Genomic DNA, 16,693 nt, shown 5'->3' with positions numbered 1-16,693 from the left:
CAACCCCCTCACCCAGACACCCTCACTCCCATCCAATTCTGTTGCCTTTTAAGTTACATTATGGAAAAAAAAGAAAACAATAAAAGCACCAAACAGAAACTGTTGAGGTTTTTCTATTGATCTTCAACGACAAAAGGCTATTTTGATCAACATCTGGTCATTGTAAAACTCGTTTGCCATTCATGTTATCATTAAAAGACTATCCCCTTGCAACCGCCATTTATCGCCAGCGATGACCATTGTTTCCCCACCACCACCCTCCACACTTCAGCTTTTTCTTTTTCTCTTTGACTTCAGTTGTTTTAATTCTCTCTCTCTCTCTCTCTCTCTCTCCTCAGTGATTGGTGTGCTTTAATTATGGCTTTTATGAGGTTGCATTGCTGCTCTTTTTCTTCGACCTTACCTCCACCCCTTTCTCTATTCTACCGATTCCATTCACCTTCTGATGCCATGAAAAAAACAAGACACATCCTGCGAAGTGTGAATGAGTCGTTGGACTATAACAAAAAAAATTCCTGCATTTAAGCTTTTGATTGTTATCAGTAACCATCTCCCTTTCTTCCTCACTCTTTGTCTCCTGCAACCTTTCTTCCTCTCTCTCACTCTCTCCCCTAACCGTTCTTCCTCTCTCTCACTCTCTCCCCTAACCGTTCTTCCTCTCTCTCGCTCTCTCCCCCAACCGTTCTCCCTCTCTCTCGCTCTCTCCCCCAACCGTTCTCCCTCTCTCTCGCTCTCTCCCCCAACCGTTCTTCCTCTCTCTCGCTCTCTCCCCCAACCGTTCTTCCTCTCTCTCGCTCTCTCCCCCAACCGTTCTCCCTCTCTCTCGCTCTCTCCCCCAACCGTTCTCCCTCTCTCTCGCTCTCTCCCCCAACCGTTCTCCCTCTCTCTCGCTCTCTCCTCCAACCGTTCTCCCTCTCTCTCGCTCTCTCCCCCAACCGTTCTCCCTCTCTCTCGCTCTCTCCCCCAACCGTTCTCCCTCTCTCTCGCTCTCTCCCCCAACCGTTCTCCCTCTCTCTCGCTCTCTCCCCCAACCGTTCTCCCTCTCTCTCGCTCTCTCCCCCAACCGTTCTCCCTCTCTCTCGCTCTCTCCCCCAACCGTTCTCCCTCTCTCTCGCTCTCTCCCCCAACCGTTCTCCCTCTCTCTCGCTCTCTCCCCCAACCGTTCTCCCTCTCTCTCGCTCTCTCCCCCAACCGTTCTCCCTCTCTCTCGCTCTCTCCCCCAACCGTTCTCCCTCTCTCTCGCTCTCTCCCCCAACCGTTCTCCCTCTCTCTCGCTCTCTCCCCCAACCGTTCTCCCTCTCTCTCGCTCTCTCCCCCAACCGTTCTCCCTCTCTCTCGCTCTCTCCCCCAACCGTTCTCCCTCTCTCTCGCTCTCTCCCCCAACCGTTCTCCCTCTCTCTCGCTCTCTCCCCCAACCGTTCTCCCTCTCTCTCGCTCTCTCCCCCAACCGTTCTCCCTCTCTCTCGCTCTCTCCCCCAACCGTTCTCCCTCTCTCTCGCTCTCTCCCCCAACCGTTCTCCCTCTCTCTCGCTCTCTCCCCCAACCGTTCTCCCTCTCTCTCGCTCTCTCCCCCAACCGTTCTCCCTCTCTCTCGCTCTCTCCCCCAACCGTTCTCCCTCTCTCTCGCTCTCTCCCCCAACCGTTCTCCCTCTCTCTCGCTCTCTCCCCCAACCGTTCTCCCTCTCTCTCGCTCTCTCCCCCAACCGTTCTCCCTCTCTCTCGCTCTCTCCCCCAACCGTTCTCCCTCTCTCTCGCTCTCTCCCCCAACCGTTCTCCCTCTCTCTCGCTCTCTCCCCCAACCGTTCTCCCTCTCTCTCGCTCTCTCCCCCAACCGTTCTCCCTCTCTCTCGCTCTCTCCCCCAACCGTTCTCCCTCTCTCTCGCTCTCTCCCCCAACCGTTCTCCCTCTCTCTCGCTCTCTCCCCCAACCGTTCTCCCTCTCTCTCGCTCTCTCCCCCAACCGTTCTCTCTCTCTCTCGCTCGCTCGCTTTCTCTCTCTCTCTCTCTCTCTCTCTCTCTCTCTCTCTCTTTTTTCCATTTTTCGGCTATTTTGTCATGGCTAAACATCATGTAAAGTTTAAAAGTTATTTATTATTTGGACATTAACTGGGTTAGTATGCGTCATGGGGGGGGGGCATTTTTTTTTAGCTAATTAAAGTACTGACTAGCAGAGAGAACTGACGTTGCCTTGGATTGGATGGTCATCAACGAATGTTTCACAGTCCCATATTTTTGTCATCGAAATCGGTGAAATCGCCCACCTTTCAATTAAATCGATTGATTTCCTGCTAAAAGTTGGGGATCCATCATGGTTTAACAGGAGGACGCTGCTCATGCTTTCCTGCAGTGATTTGGTCCACAATAAATCCGTTTACATTGCACTGTAGAGAACCTATTGTTGATTTTATAAAATTATTTTTTATATATAATGTCTTGAATTTCAGTTTAAAATGAAAAAAGTCAAGTATCATTGTGCAATTGTGCTTTAAACAGAAATGTTCATTTCGAACACACCCCTGTCATATCAAAGAACCTACTATTGATTTTATGTCTAGGCTGTGTAATGTGTTAACTTTGGTCACAATTGCCTGTTCCTTCTTTCATTGGATTTTTTTTAGATGTCGATACTTATCAAAGACATTCTGATACAAAACCTATTTAAGAACACTGCCAGGCACATAAAGTACCTGTGTGAAATTTCATAAAAATTGATCCAGTCGTTTTCGAGTCTATAGGGTACAAACTCTAACATACACATGCACAAATTTCCTTTTATATATTAGTAGAGATTTGGAAAGAAAATGCCATTTTATTAATCAAGGACCATATGATATAAAAGTGTTTTCTATGATCAGCCAAAGAGGAATGGGCTGAGCAGAAGAGGTTGGGAAGATGGAAGGGGAAAGACGATTAAAGAGAGGTAAAGAGATAAAAGTTTTAGATAGAAATATGTTACAGTTTTTGCTCTGAGTAACGCTGAGTAACTTTGCTAGGTTATTATAAAACCCAACCATCTACTGATCTTGATTTCTATTTATTTTATTTTATCTTTTTTCACACAAATTTGTGGTCAACATGGCCATTGTTCCACTAGCACAGGCAAGTCTTTCCTATATTTAATCTTCATGGGAAGATATGAACCGTTCTATCTCAAACATGTTGGCACTTTTCGGCTGGCGTTTTATGAGTTATGATCAAGAGCAACTGATGTGCGATGCCTGCCAGACTGTGTACACAATAAAATATGTTCACACAAATGCGTAGATCAAAATGCTTACAAAAGAAAAATGTAATGACACAGAAGTAATGTGAGAAAATTGTTTGAAAATTTCTAGTATTATTTAAAAGGAATTTTGTATGTTAGTTTGTTCCCTATGGCCTCCTAAACGGCCGGGCCGTTTTTTTTTTTTTTTTTTTTTTTTTTTTTTTTGCCACAAATGTACTTTATGTGCCTGGCAGTGTTCTTAGATAGGTTTTGTATCAGAATTTCTTCGATAAGTATCGATAATCGAAATAATTCAATGAAAGAAGGAACAGGCGATTTGGACCAAAATTAATACCTTACAAAGCCTAATATCATAAGTGCATTTGAGAAGTTTTATCACTACAAGTACATAAAATTAACAGTATGTTCTTTGATATGACAGGAGCGCATTAGAAATTAATGTTTCTGTTCAGAGCACAATTGAACCATGATACAGGCTCTTTGTGGATTAAGTCACTGTGGGGAGGCATGTAAAGCTTCCTCCCGTCCCCAACCAGAGCAGACAATTAATTGATTTGATTGAAAAGTGGGTAATATGGGCGAGTGAAACATTTGCTGATCCTCATTCAATTCTGAGCAACGTCGGGTCTCCCTGCGAGTCTTCATTAAAAGTAGTAAGTTTATATGAAAATGTTTGAAACATCTGATAAATGAAAAAACAAAAAAATAAATTAAAACATTTTTTAAATCTATGAGTAATATTTAAAAATTACTGCATGAGAATTACAAATATTTACACCAATATATACTTGTAAGATTTCAAAAGTTGGTACTAAATAGCATTTAAGCTGACATATCAAACGTTGATTTTGACAAATCAATTTTCGTTTGGTATTGTTGTACCATGTCATTGACATTATAATAACATACTTTGTTAGTTTATTTTTAAAATTTTGTTGTCCCATCTGGAAAACTGGAAACTTTTTTCAATTATGACTAAATAAAAATTGTGAATTTTATTTATTTTTTTTTAAATAAAAACCGTTGCCTTCCTAAACTAAAGGTCCTGGATATGACCTTAAACTATATCCAGTGGTGTGAGGCTCCAGCTTGCGGGCTTTGGGGAGTGTGGAGCCGCCTTTTAATTGCCATTGCTCCCAGGTCCACTCTGACCGGGAGTGGTAGTACCTGTTAGGGTCCCAACTATGGGTTAAATAGAAACCGACTTGAAAACAACAAATATATTCTATTAAAAAAAATTTCTTCAGAATCTTTGCATTCGGCATTAAATAACCTGAAAAGGGCTGATATGCCGTAAAACACAACCAACCAAATCCTAAACTAAAATTGTATATATTTTTTGTCTAAATTTAAAATGTGCAAACAAAAAGGCGTTGGGAGCCTGTCTCTGCTCTATCGTTATTTTCATGGCAAGTTTTCGACTGAACTCCAATCGATGATCCCCCTCTTGTCAAACTTTCACAAAGACACTCAGCTAGCTACAGCCACTATGAACAACATCTGTTGCCTAAAGCTAAACGCAGATTCCATGAACATAGCTTCTTTCCCAAAACTGCCCACCTGTGGAACACTTTTCCGCTGGTCTGCTTCCCGATTTAATACAACATGATAGCCTTCAAATCCAATGTAAACAAATTCTTGTTAAGCCATCCACCATAAATAATTAAATTCTATCCAATTTACACCACTAGTGATTACTACACTACCACCTTACATTCATTGACCCCTTATCCTCGAGTGGCTTTTGGGCCTTGATAAGTGCTAACTCCCAAGTAAAAAAAAAAAAAAAATGCAATATGGGTATTAGATATAAAGTTAAATATTATTTAATTTTAATTCTCATAAGTAGTGCAAAACTGAGGTATTAATTTTGCAAATTTTTCTTTGTTATTCGTCCTTATGTTATTAGCGCTAAAAAAAATGTACTTCACTAAAGTTTATTACAACTAGAAAACTGGACACGTTTTTGAATTATGAATAAAAAAAAAAAAGACTGCTGCAAAGAAGGCGGACTCCCTCTACTGTGCTAGAAAACTACTCACACCTAACAGTATCTTATATCTCTACTAAGTCACCATTTGCCCATGGACAGAGTATCGTTGCCACATCTGGGCTGGTGCATTTATCATTAGTCACTCCCTCTTAGACAGGGTTTAAAAAAGAGTCTCTGACTTCATAGGTCCCTGCATTATCAACCGAACTGTAACCCCTGCCCCCATTGCCGCAGTGTTGCATCCCTGTCTCTGTTTTACTGGTATTTTAATGGAATGTGCTCTGACGAACACGTAGCATTTGTGCATCCTCGACGTACATTTTCTCGACTAATCTGACCAGCAGCAAAATCCAACTCCTTCACTAGAGATCCTTAGATGCTGGAAAACGTTCTGCTCTAATAGTTTCTTCCCTCAGACTACTAAACTTTGGAATTCCCTTCCTGTCTCCTGCTTCTTTGGCTGTACTGACATGCAGAAGTTGAAGTATAATGTGAACAGACATTTCACTGCTTAACTTCCTACATAGTGTCACTGTAGATATGGTCTTAAATAGTAATAGTAGCATATGTTATTTATATAGTCAGGTCTATATAACTTGTGTATATAGAACAGTTGTCTGTTTTTGTAATGTCTATATAATTTCTAGTTGCACCTTTTGTCAAATGCATGCGAAATCATATACGTTGTTAGTTTTGATATGACAACAGATGAACAAATAACATAAACAACTCAGCTTTTTTTTTTTTTTTTTTTTACATAGGAGTCACCACTTAAGGCCAAGAGGCCACTCGAGGATAAGGGTTCATGAGTGTACAGTAGTCAATGGGACAATATCGTAGTAATCATTAGTAGCTGGATGTACATTCAGCAAATAGCACACAACGCCAACTGTAAACCTGAAGATCTGAGTCAACTGATGGAAGACAGGAAACTCTGGAGAGGAAGAGTCACATTGGTCCGAGCAAGGAGCCCGTCATGATGGTGGTGGTGATGATGATGTTTGTAGCTTTATTTGCAAATCGACAGACAGCACTAAAGTGACGAGTGATCAGTATTGATGTGCACGGTGTGGAAATGTTTTCACTGCTCGATCGCTATCGACTCTCTCTAACTCCCAACTTACTAAAATCTACATGTTTCAAAAAACTATTTCTCTTTCATGACGTCACTAATACACTTAGCACTAAGATCATCGCCTGATGTTTGACATAATCGATAATGTTTATCTAGAAATTTGTAAATTTGTCCGCTAAAATTCCTCCGTCTGATAACATTCCCATTTATTGAAAATAAATATTGTGCCTTGTATGGGGTGAATACGAGTTTAAAAAAATAAAGTCTAAATTGTTAAGAAGAACAAAGCTTCTTTCTTAGAACTGCACACCTGTGGAATTCTCTTCTGTTTGCTTGCTTTCCAGCTGACTACAATTTGGTCACCTTCAAGTCCAATGTAAACAAATTCTTGATGAACTGTCCCCCTTAAGCAATCCAATTTACCGAATTTCCATTACTAATGATTACTATGATATTGCCCTTTGACTATTGTACACTTTTAACCCTTTTACAAGTGGCTTCTGGGCCTTAATAAGAGGTGACGTCTATGTAAAAAAAAAAAAAAAAAAAAAAAATTCTTTTATTTTTAGAATATAAAAAAGTTATCTCCCTTTAAACTAAAATTTTATGTTTCTCTTCTGTATAGGTTTCTCCATAAAATCTGGCATCTCTTAACTTGTTAAGGGATAAAACAAAATGTTATTTTGCATAAACTTACAATTTAAGGCCTAGCTTAATCAAGTCGGTAAGATACTAAAATGACTTTGGGGAAGGTTTCCTCCATTCAGGCATTTCAAAAGTCAGTGTAACATGAAAATGTTATTTTAACTTTGAGCTTGAGAGATCGTTAAAAATGTTATTTCAAAGTTTGTTCCTTTTCAGGAAAAATGCTTTGCAAAGCTGTTCAATTGATGCCTAAAGGGGAAATGCTTCCCACCACCTTGGAAAATAGTTTGCCCAGTATTTAAAAATACTGGAGATCAGTCTTCTGCATCTTTAGTGCAGACCAATTAGTCTTCTGTGTGTCATGAGTAGGGCTGTAATACAGGAATATTCTTTTGACTCTCGAGTGTGTATCCGTCAATATCTTATATGCTTTTATATAGAGTGATGTGGTTCTCGGTTGATTAACTGTGTCGGATATATACTCGAGAGTCAAAACAATGATAAGAATATTCTGTTGTCATAGCCCTAATCATGAGTAGGGCTGTGACAACAGGATATTCTTTACATTCTTTTGACTCTTGAGTATATATCCGACAATTAGACTCAGCTAATCAACCAAGGACCACAATCTATATAAAAACATACAAGATATTAACGGATATATTAAAGAATATGCTGTTGTCGCAGTCCTATTCATTCATATGGCATAATCACGTTGACACACCGGTTCCCACTGGATCACTGAAGTTAAGCAACATTGAGCCTGGTCAGTACTAAGTGGGTGACCATTTGGGACTTTCAGGTGCTGTATGTGCTCTCCGCTTATCTCGGCATTGTTTCCAGTCGTCATGGTCTTCTCCTTGCCACTGGACCCAAACAGTGTCGATTCAGGAGAGGTGTGGTTACGAATTGCACGACCCTTGCCTCACAATTACACGCGCAACTGCCCCTACAGGGGTATCCTTTGTCTTTCGAGACTGAACAGAGGCATCGATTCATGAGTAAGGTGCTTAAATCAATGTTAAAAGAATTGACAAGCAATATGGTTTCCATCCTGCAAGATCTACAGCTGATGTACAAACTAATTTCACATATGATCAGTGAATCTATCGACAGGGATTCCTCTCTAAGAGTAATAGCTCTTGACATATCAAAGGCATTTGATATGTTGGTGTATACTTTGTAAGATTTCCAGCTATGGAAAAGTCATCTCGACTATCGAATCTTTGTTCTCTGATAGGTTTATACAAGTAGTCATCAATGGGCAGAAGTCTGAAGTTCAAAGTATCAATGCTGGTGTGCCTCAAGGATCAGTCCTGGCCTCAACTCTTTCTCTCTTATCTTCATCAATGATCTCCCAAATCACACTCTAAGTTCATTTGCCGACATATATATAAACGACGCTATTATCTTTGTCAACACGTCAAGATAATCAAATTCTATCCAATTTCCACCACTAATGATCACAACGCTGAGTTGATGATCACCGTACACTCATTAACCCTTATCCTTAAGTGACCCTCAAGCATTTGATAAGTGGTAACTTCCTTGTAACAAAATAAATTTAAAAAAATAAAAAAAATTTATGTAATGTTTTGTTTTAAATAAAATATTTGGTTTAAATTTAAAAATAGTTCTGTTTACTTTAGGAGTTATAAAATTCTTGAGATAACTCGTATATCTCAGCATACTTCTAGGAATACCATGAGATATTGCATGCCGTATACTCAAAATACAGTATATATCTGAGACGGGGATCAGCGACCTAGAAAGAGGTTAGATTTGACAGCCTGACTAAAATGTTTCAGATGTAGAAAGTGGATCCTCGTAACTTTTGCTTCCCCTATTTAGTCGCCACATTCGATGAACAATGTTTCTGATAAAAGGGGAAGAATTGCTGTATTCTGGGTCAAAGTCTATCCATCTCACACTTACAGTTGGTCCTGGATATGACCTTAAAATATATCCGATGGTGAGGCCGCAGCTTGCGGGCTTTGGGGAGTGTGGAGCCATCCTTTAATTGCCATTGCTCCCAGGGTTAGGGTTCCAACTATGGCTTAAATAGAATCCGATTTGAAAACAACAAATATATTCTATTAAAAAAATTTTCTTCAAAGTCTTTGGATTTGGCATTAAATAACCCGAAAAGGGTTGATATGCCGTAAAACAAAAACAACCAACCACACTTATAGTTTGCTCTTTTTACCTTGAAGGTAATATTTTTATATTTGTTTTAGCTTCTTACATCACTTAATATTAATGTATACCGGGGAAGACGGGTATAATGAGCATATATACGTGTCAGTCATCTATATGGTGCGTGGTTTAGTTGATGAGATGATTCTAATATTTTCCCCTATTCTTTCTTTATAAATCTCTAAATATTTAACTATAGAGTTATTTTTTTCCGACTACCATAAAAACACATGTTAAATGTGCAGATATTTTGTAAAATGTAAAAACAAACTTGTGGGGGATTATCTACAGATTTTTAGTTTTACTGGTTGTTTAAAATCAATAAATATTTTTTTTTTTACATTACTAGTAAAAGACTTTGTTTTAAACAAAATCAAAAAAAAAAAAGACAAAAGAATGGTTTTGGCATAAGAAAATAGGCACAAATTTTTCCGATTCCAATACTAATTTCGATGCCTCCAAAAGTTCTGATTTTTCCGATTCCCGATTCCGATTAATTGTGCCAACACTAGTGTGTGTGTGTATATATATATATATATATATATATATATATATATATATATATATATATGTGTGTGTGTGTTCATCTATGACCATTTAGAATTCGTTGTGTGTTTGTGCATTTAATTACAGTTCATGATGGGACAAGAATATACATAAATAAATAAATATATATATATATATAAGCGAAAATGTGTGTATGTGTTACCGTAAATGTTTGCTGTCCTGTTTATTCTTATTTATTACTATTATTATTAAACGTTTCTGTTTCTAATCGGTTACGTTTACTACTATTAAGAGTCTGTGTGTTTATCACCGTTCTCACATACACGGGTGCGGGTGTGTATGCTCTTACGTATGTTACATGCAATTCACTGTTATGTGTGTGTGTGGGGGGGGGGTCTTATCCTTACACCGTTTCTTGCCTTGAAAGTCTTTGAGACATGTATGTGCCATGTATAATGCGTACATACCTGGTTGTCTTGGCCAGCGGATGATATCTTCTTGGACGCTGGTCTGCCATCTCGTTGGGGAGTGGTCACTGCAGACAGATTCATTAATGACAACAAGATGGACTGAAGCTTCAATCTTTTATTCAAGGCAAGCCTATCATCTCGAACCCTGGTTGTCGGAGAGCAGAATCTCCGATCCGCATTCTCTGCTGCCCAAAACCAGCTCCCAACCCATGTGGTCATCAACCGGAAGCCTACGACTACAATTCCCGTGTCACCCCTAATTTCCGGTGCATTCTCTCTAGGTTGATACTTGTCAAACCTAACCTTTTGTGACCCTGCCAACTTGCTGATGGCAAATGAAAATATACTTGCATGACTTTCTATTTCTAAAAGTACCCAAAACTAGCAATTAAGCTGGGATTCCCAATACTACATATGTATGTATGTTTGCTTTTTGTGCATGTCTGCAAACGGCTTTTTTCCGAGGCCTGCTCGGCCGGCTCGCTCCTTAAAACTTTTTATATCACATCTAAATGATAATATCTACGACTTAACAACGGGGGTCGCTTATCTATTTAATTTGCCCGACTTTTACCAGTTTGCCACGTCTTCGAAAAACGAATGATGGGGCGCAGGGAAATAGTAACTGGCTTGCAACACAAAACTAGGTCAAATATCACACCACTTCCTCACACCTGTATATTTCAGTTTATAAACCTTAACTGAACATACTTATAAATTCCTCTCCTTCGTGGCCGAGATGGTTAGGAGCCTGGCTTTTTTTCCCTTTGGTTTTCATCTTTGCGTCAAGGCTTCGGGGTTCAATCGTACCTTCCGACCAAAACTTTTTTTCTTTTACACCTTTTTTTTTTTTTTAAACACACACACCTCCAAACACCCGGACAATGCTGAATACCCCCCACTAGTATCTTTATAAAACAAAGAACGAATAACACTTATTGGAGGTTTCAACATCTGGCCAATCGGGAACATATCTCTTCCGTCTTTAGTCTTGATTTGACGGATCCTTGGAAAATTTGCAAATTAAGATTTGAAATCTTGGTGGTATTTATAGCAGCTTTATTTACTGAATGCTTCCTCCATTGGAAAGCTGCAACATTGGTCTTTTACATTCAACATTTTTCCCTATTTGAAGCCATTACTGCCGATGGATCATATTTCTCCCTCTTGCTACGATAATCACTTGATGTTTTTACATGTCATTATTCTAAGTTGTCAACTAAATTGTTATAATATTTTAAGTTACATTCCTAAATTAATGTAAATAAATATTTATTCTAAATATTTTGATTATTCAAAAACATCTTTTAGCTGACACAACTTTTTGGCTTTAATAATCATAATAATCGTCGACCAGTATACCTTTTGGTGTTGCTCGGGCAATATCCAACATTAGCTTCATGCATTGTCTGGAGCAGTTTCTGTTTAAAAGAAAAAAGAAATAAACTGACCTAAGGACAACTTGATAAAACCGTTTGCAGATCTAATATTTCTGCTAAAGAAGTAAGGTTGTATGTTTAGCTGAGAAAAACATCAATTTCAAATGCATAGATTTCAACTTAAATGGAGAATGGCCTACCGATGCATGTGTGCGTGGAAGTGTTCGACTTTGGCAGTTTTTCTTGGACAATCTCTTGAGGAGACTGGTTGGCAAGAAGACAGGCATTTGGTGATGCACACAAAGAACCTTGTCAGATTTCTATTACTATGGCAACAGCATCTGTCTCCTCCTCCTTTGCTGAAATTTCTCTGTATCCACTTTCATAAGTACTGGACAACAACTTTCCATATCTATCCCCCCCCCACCCCAACTGCAAAACTTTACCCACCCACCCACTCCCCCTAACCATCTGGTTAGTATGAAATATATATACTATTTTAAGAGCTACTTAGCTTACAAACCTTTTTATTGTTGTTGTTGTTGTTGCAATCACTGCTGTGCATATATGATAACACGTCTTTGTTTTGACGGCTTCAGATTTTTGCGCTGTTTTTGTGTTCCTTCCAATGGTATCTTGTAAATTAATGCTCGTGTGAAACTAATACAGAATAAAGTGAACTAGAAAAGAAAAGCAAGATATTAGTAGCAGAAACTTGTAATGAAACGAGCAGCCAACCCTTATCCCCGAGTGGCTTCCGAGCCTTGATAAGTGGTGACCTCCATGTAAAAAAAAAAAAAAAAGATATTGTTTGGAGACCTTGTAGACTTGTATATAATCAAGTTTATTGGCTGTTTTCACTTACGGGATATTTCATTCTGGTCTTCAGATGATAATATGCACCATTTTGGGGCCTAGCTTTCAACAGCTTTTCCGTCCCCCTCCTCATTACTGATGCACGGCCTCATTATCTGAATTGCGTTTACATCAAATAAACTCTTCAATAAAATCAAAACTGGATGTTTAACATTATATAGGGTTTCCCATGTCGCTTTTGCATAATTGTATTATTTAAATCAAAACCAAGCTTCTATCTTTTCACCACCAACGCTCTGATCCCCACTTAGTAAGGATTACCAGTTTGGAAATTGTAACATTTTGGTAATTTTGGTATAAATTTATTGATCTTTTAAATTTTCTGACATCGTCATAAAAGTTAAATAGTCTGTACATCGTATTTTACATAAAAACGTACTTGTGCACATGTGCGTTATCGCCAGTGAGACATCAAGAAACAGTCAACAGGTCTTTTTACATACATGCGCGGTCGATTGTCATGTTTGTTTGTTTGTTTGTGCTTAACGATCTATCAACCTTGCTATGGTCATTTAAGATTTTTGTGGAAATTATTGTGTTATTGTGTGTACCAAGTTTGGAAGGTTAGTTTATATTTTGTAGAATAGTTTTATCTCTTTTAGAAAGTCTGTTATTTAAGTTGATGCTATTTTATTGAAGAGATCTTTAAAGTTGGTCTCACAAACGTATTTATTTCAATATGAAATGAAGTCAACCCACTCCAGTAATATGTTTGATGGTTAAGCACCTTCCAGTAGGCACAAGTGTAGTAAACAAGTGTGGCCTATTTGCAATCGGTTTAATACAACTTATTTTTATGTGTGCAGTAAACTTCGACACAATCACGTTGACACACTGGTTCTCGCTAGATCAAAGTTAAGCAACGATAAGCCTAGCTAATACTAGATGGGTGACCATTTGGGAAGGCTAGGCGCTGTATGTAACAAAACAGCAGGGTTGCTGCATGCATGCGATAAACTTCAATTATCATTACATAATTCGTACAATTATTAGTATACTAGCCTGGGTGCCTGACATTGCCTGGGTGTTTAGAGGTGTGTTTAAAGCAAAAAAAAAAAAAAAAGAAAAAGTAAGTGATAGAAGGCAGGCTTGATTGAACCCATACCGTGAAGGAGGAAAAGAATGTAAAAAAAACAAAAAAAAAACGTGACGTCATTGCTGTTGCACCCATCGCCGAACCGGAAGTGGCAAAAATTTAAATTAAGGCTAGTCAATCGAAAAGAGGGGGATGACTTTCGAAAATATCGACGAAAAAAGCAACCCATCCCTGTGGAAAAGTGCCCAGTCGAGGGTGAAGGAATTAATGTTTTAGGCAATTTTTCAATATTTGTTGTTCGAAGGGTCTAGCTTTAAAAAGATACCGATCTCGTGAAAATCCGTCGCCTCTGTCGAAAGTTTTAGGCAGGCATACATACATTTAAACAGACAGGTAAGATTTATATTATAGATGGGGTCAGAAAGTGACCCGTGTCAATTGTACCAATTAATCTTTTGCATTTGGCAAATTATATATAAACTAAACCTCAAAATCATATAACATCTATGACTTATTTAACTGACTTTGTTATTTATGTTGTTAACTTTTACATTTATTTTGTTTTGTTTTTACAGCAGAGTATCGGCAAGGGTTCTTTATGGTGCATTGATCCTGATTATAGACCGAATTTGTTGCAAGCCCTACGTAAGACCCCCTATCACCCGTATCATCAGCTACAAATGTTGGCAAGCAGCCAGTCTGCACAAACGAATGCCAACCACCTCACGAGTAGCCAATGGTAAGTAAAATAAAAAAAAAAAAAAAACGTTTTATAATTTTAATTTAATTTAATTTTGTTTTTTGGGTTTTTTACATTTATCTTTAAACTCTTATGTGTCCTCTCTATTTTAGAGTTCTCTTCTATATGAGTGCATCGTTATATTCTTTATCATTATTTATAAAGTTATGAGACGACTTTGTGTGTTTTTCTCGTAGTAGTGTAACTTTAATTCTTTTTTTTTTTTTTTAATTTATTCTGTTATTAAAGTAAAAAAAAAATAAATCTAATAGCATAAATCACTTCAGTTTAACGTCTGGTTCATATGGTAACGTGTTTGATGGCTTTAAAAAATTGATTTCTATACTCACTTATCTCTGCCCAGGTCTTTATTTCCTTCCCTTAATTCCATCTTCATTACTTCATCCCACCTTTTATTTGCTCTTTTTCTTGTGAACTGAACTTATCTCAATGGTTCTAAATCTACTAACCCAAGAATTCTCATCTATTCTTTAAACATGGTCATACTATTGAAGTGTTTCCACAGATCTGCCTATATTGTTCAGACTTGATCATCAAGGTCATCAGAACGAAGTCTGTCTTTTAAGACTTTCATTACGCATTCATCGTATCGTTCTCATATAATTTCTCTCCATGCAACAAATGTCCTCAACCTTCACTGGCCAGGTTTCACTTCCATACATTAGGGCTGTAACAACATTCTTTTCATTATTTTGACTTTTTAGTATAAAAGTATGTTTTTATATAGTGATATGGTTCTCGGTTGATTGACTGTGTCTAACTGTGTCGGATATATACTTGAAAGTCAAAAGAATGAAAAGAATATGCTGTTGTCACATCCCTAATCATTATACTACATACACATGCGTGGTGGACTTGTCTCTTGGTCAACAGTAGTGACAGAAGTTCCCTGAATTTAGTCCATCCACTTAGACTTCTTGCACACAAACTTATCTTCTCTCAAACCACCAGATAGGACTAAAAAAAAAAACGACCATCTACAAGTGCGGAGAGGATGACCATACAATGCAACACTGCTTTGTTTTCCCTCTACTGCTTGACTGGAGCAGCTTGAAAGATTTTGGAGAATGCAATAATAATGCAAAGGCTTGTGTAAAAAGTGAAACTCACATGACCACATGCTTCAAAGGACTTTAGTACGTTTCGGCTTGGCCAATTTGGCAACAAATTAACACTTCATTGTTATAGTAAAAGTCTTTTTTTATATTTTTTAAATTAATTCAGTAGACATATATATATATATATATATATATATATATATAGACAAATATATATATATTTTTTGAAATAAAATTGAAATAAATTCAGAGAAAAAATCTTTTTTTTACCTTTAAAATAATTGTTTTAAATGAACACAACACAACAAAAACAGAACACTCAACAACGAGATTATATTTTCATATTGTTTTTCTTGATTCAAAAAAAAAAAGAACTTAAAAATATTAAGTTTTAATCCTTTAATAAATAGTTAGAAAATAATTAAAAAGAATTTTGCAAAAAACATAGTTAAAGTGATATAAAAAAAAATGAAAATTCATTTTTTTTTTTTTTTTTTTTTTTTTTTTATTACTTTAAAAAAAAAAAGTTATAAAATCTTTTATAAAAATGCGACTGGCATGGTCGATACTGAATGGGCCACGCCGAAACCTCTTATTCAAAGACATGCAAAGAAGAAACCTACCAGTACTTCCACTGCATATCTTGTGTAGCCAATTCTTACAAGCACCACAAAAGATTCAATTACACCCGACTCCATTGCCACAAATTGAGCAGGGAAATAAAACAAAATTTGAAAAATCCTATTTAAAAAAAAAAAAAAAAAAAAATTTAATTTCATAAAAAAATTCTTCATTATGTTAGAGGTGATGCTTTTGAGTAAATGATAAATTTTGATAACCACAATATAACACTCTTTCCCAGAACTGCCCGCCTATGGAACACTGTTACACTGGCCTGCTTCCCGGTTGAATACAACATAGTAGCCCTCAAATCCTATATAAACAAGTTCTTGTTGAGCTGTCCCCATAAATAATCAAATTCTACTGAATTTACACCATTAACGATTACTAGACTACCATCTTACATTCATTAACCCTTATCCTTGAGTGGCCTTTGGGCCTTGATATGTGATGACTCCCAAGTAAAAAAAAAATGAATAAATAAAAGAAAGAAATGCAGTATAGTCAACAAACGAGAAATTGAAAATAATATATATAAACATTTTCAGTTTTTTACCTACCAGCATAGTTTTAAACTTCTGAAACTTGATTTCGTTGATATGTGCGGTTTAATGAGTAACCATCCAAGATGGCCATTGTCAGTATTTCCTGTTAGCTGCTATGTCTTACTGTTAACAACTGACAGATTTAAAATGAGAAAAAGTTGCAACTAATCACTAGGAAATTGCCTTCTTCCTGTCGGTCTGGTGTTTCTGACTGAAAGTTTTACAAAATTAAATTATTTTTTGTGAATAGAATTTTATTTTTTTTTAAATCCATTTTTTTTATTTGATTACATTTTCCATTTCTATG

The 16,693-nt window shown here is 37.4% G+C and overlaps 1 protein-coding gene across 4 annotated transcripts in view; it reads left to right on the top strand.

The window, feature by feature from the left end:
• The window catches only part of LOC145243933 (uncharacterized), a 409,975-nt gene that overhangs the window by 281,607 nt on the left and 111,675 nt on the right, over nucleotides 1-16,693 (top strand). For all 4 annotated transcript variants that reach the window (XM_080107058.1, XM_080107061.1, XM_080107059.1 and 1 more), the window contains one exon: nucleotides 13,978-14,141. In XM_080107058.1, the coding sequence (XP_079963184.1) occupies nucleotides 13,978-14,141 (164 nt within the window). The remainder of the gene's footprint in view (nucleotides 1-13,977; nucleotides 14,142-16,693) is intronic.

Source organism: Euprymna scolopes, chromosome 22, assembly GCF_053919585.1.
Source record: "Euprymna scolopes isolate OS-2025 chromosome 22, ASM5391958v1, whole genome shotgun sequence".
In the NCBI taxonomy this organism is placed as follows: domain Eukaryota; kingdom Metazoa; phylum Mollusca; class Cephalopoda; order Sepiida; family Sepiolidae; genus Euprymna; species Euprymna scolopes.
The sequence above is the reverse complement of the archived record's forward strand: the minus strand, read 5'-3'. Positions and strand labels throughout refer to the sequence as shown.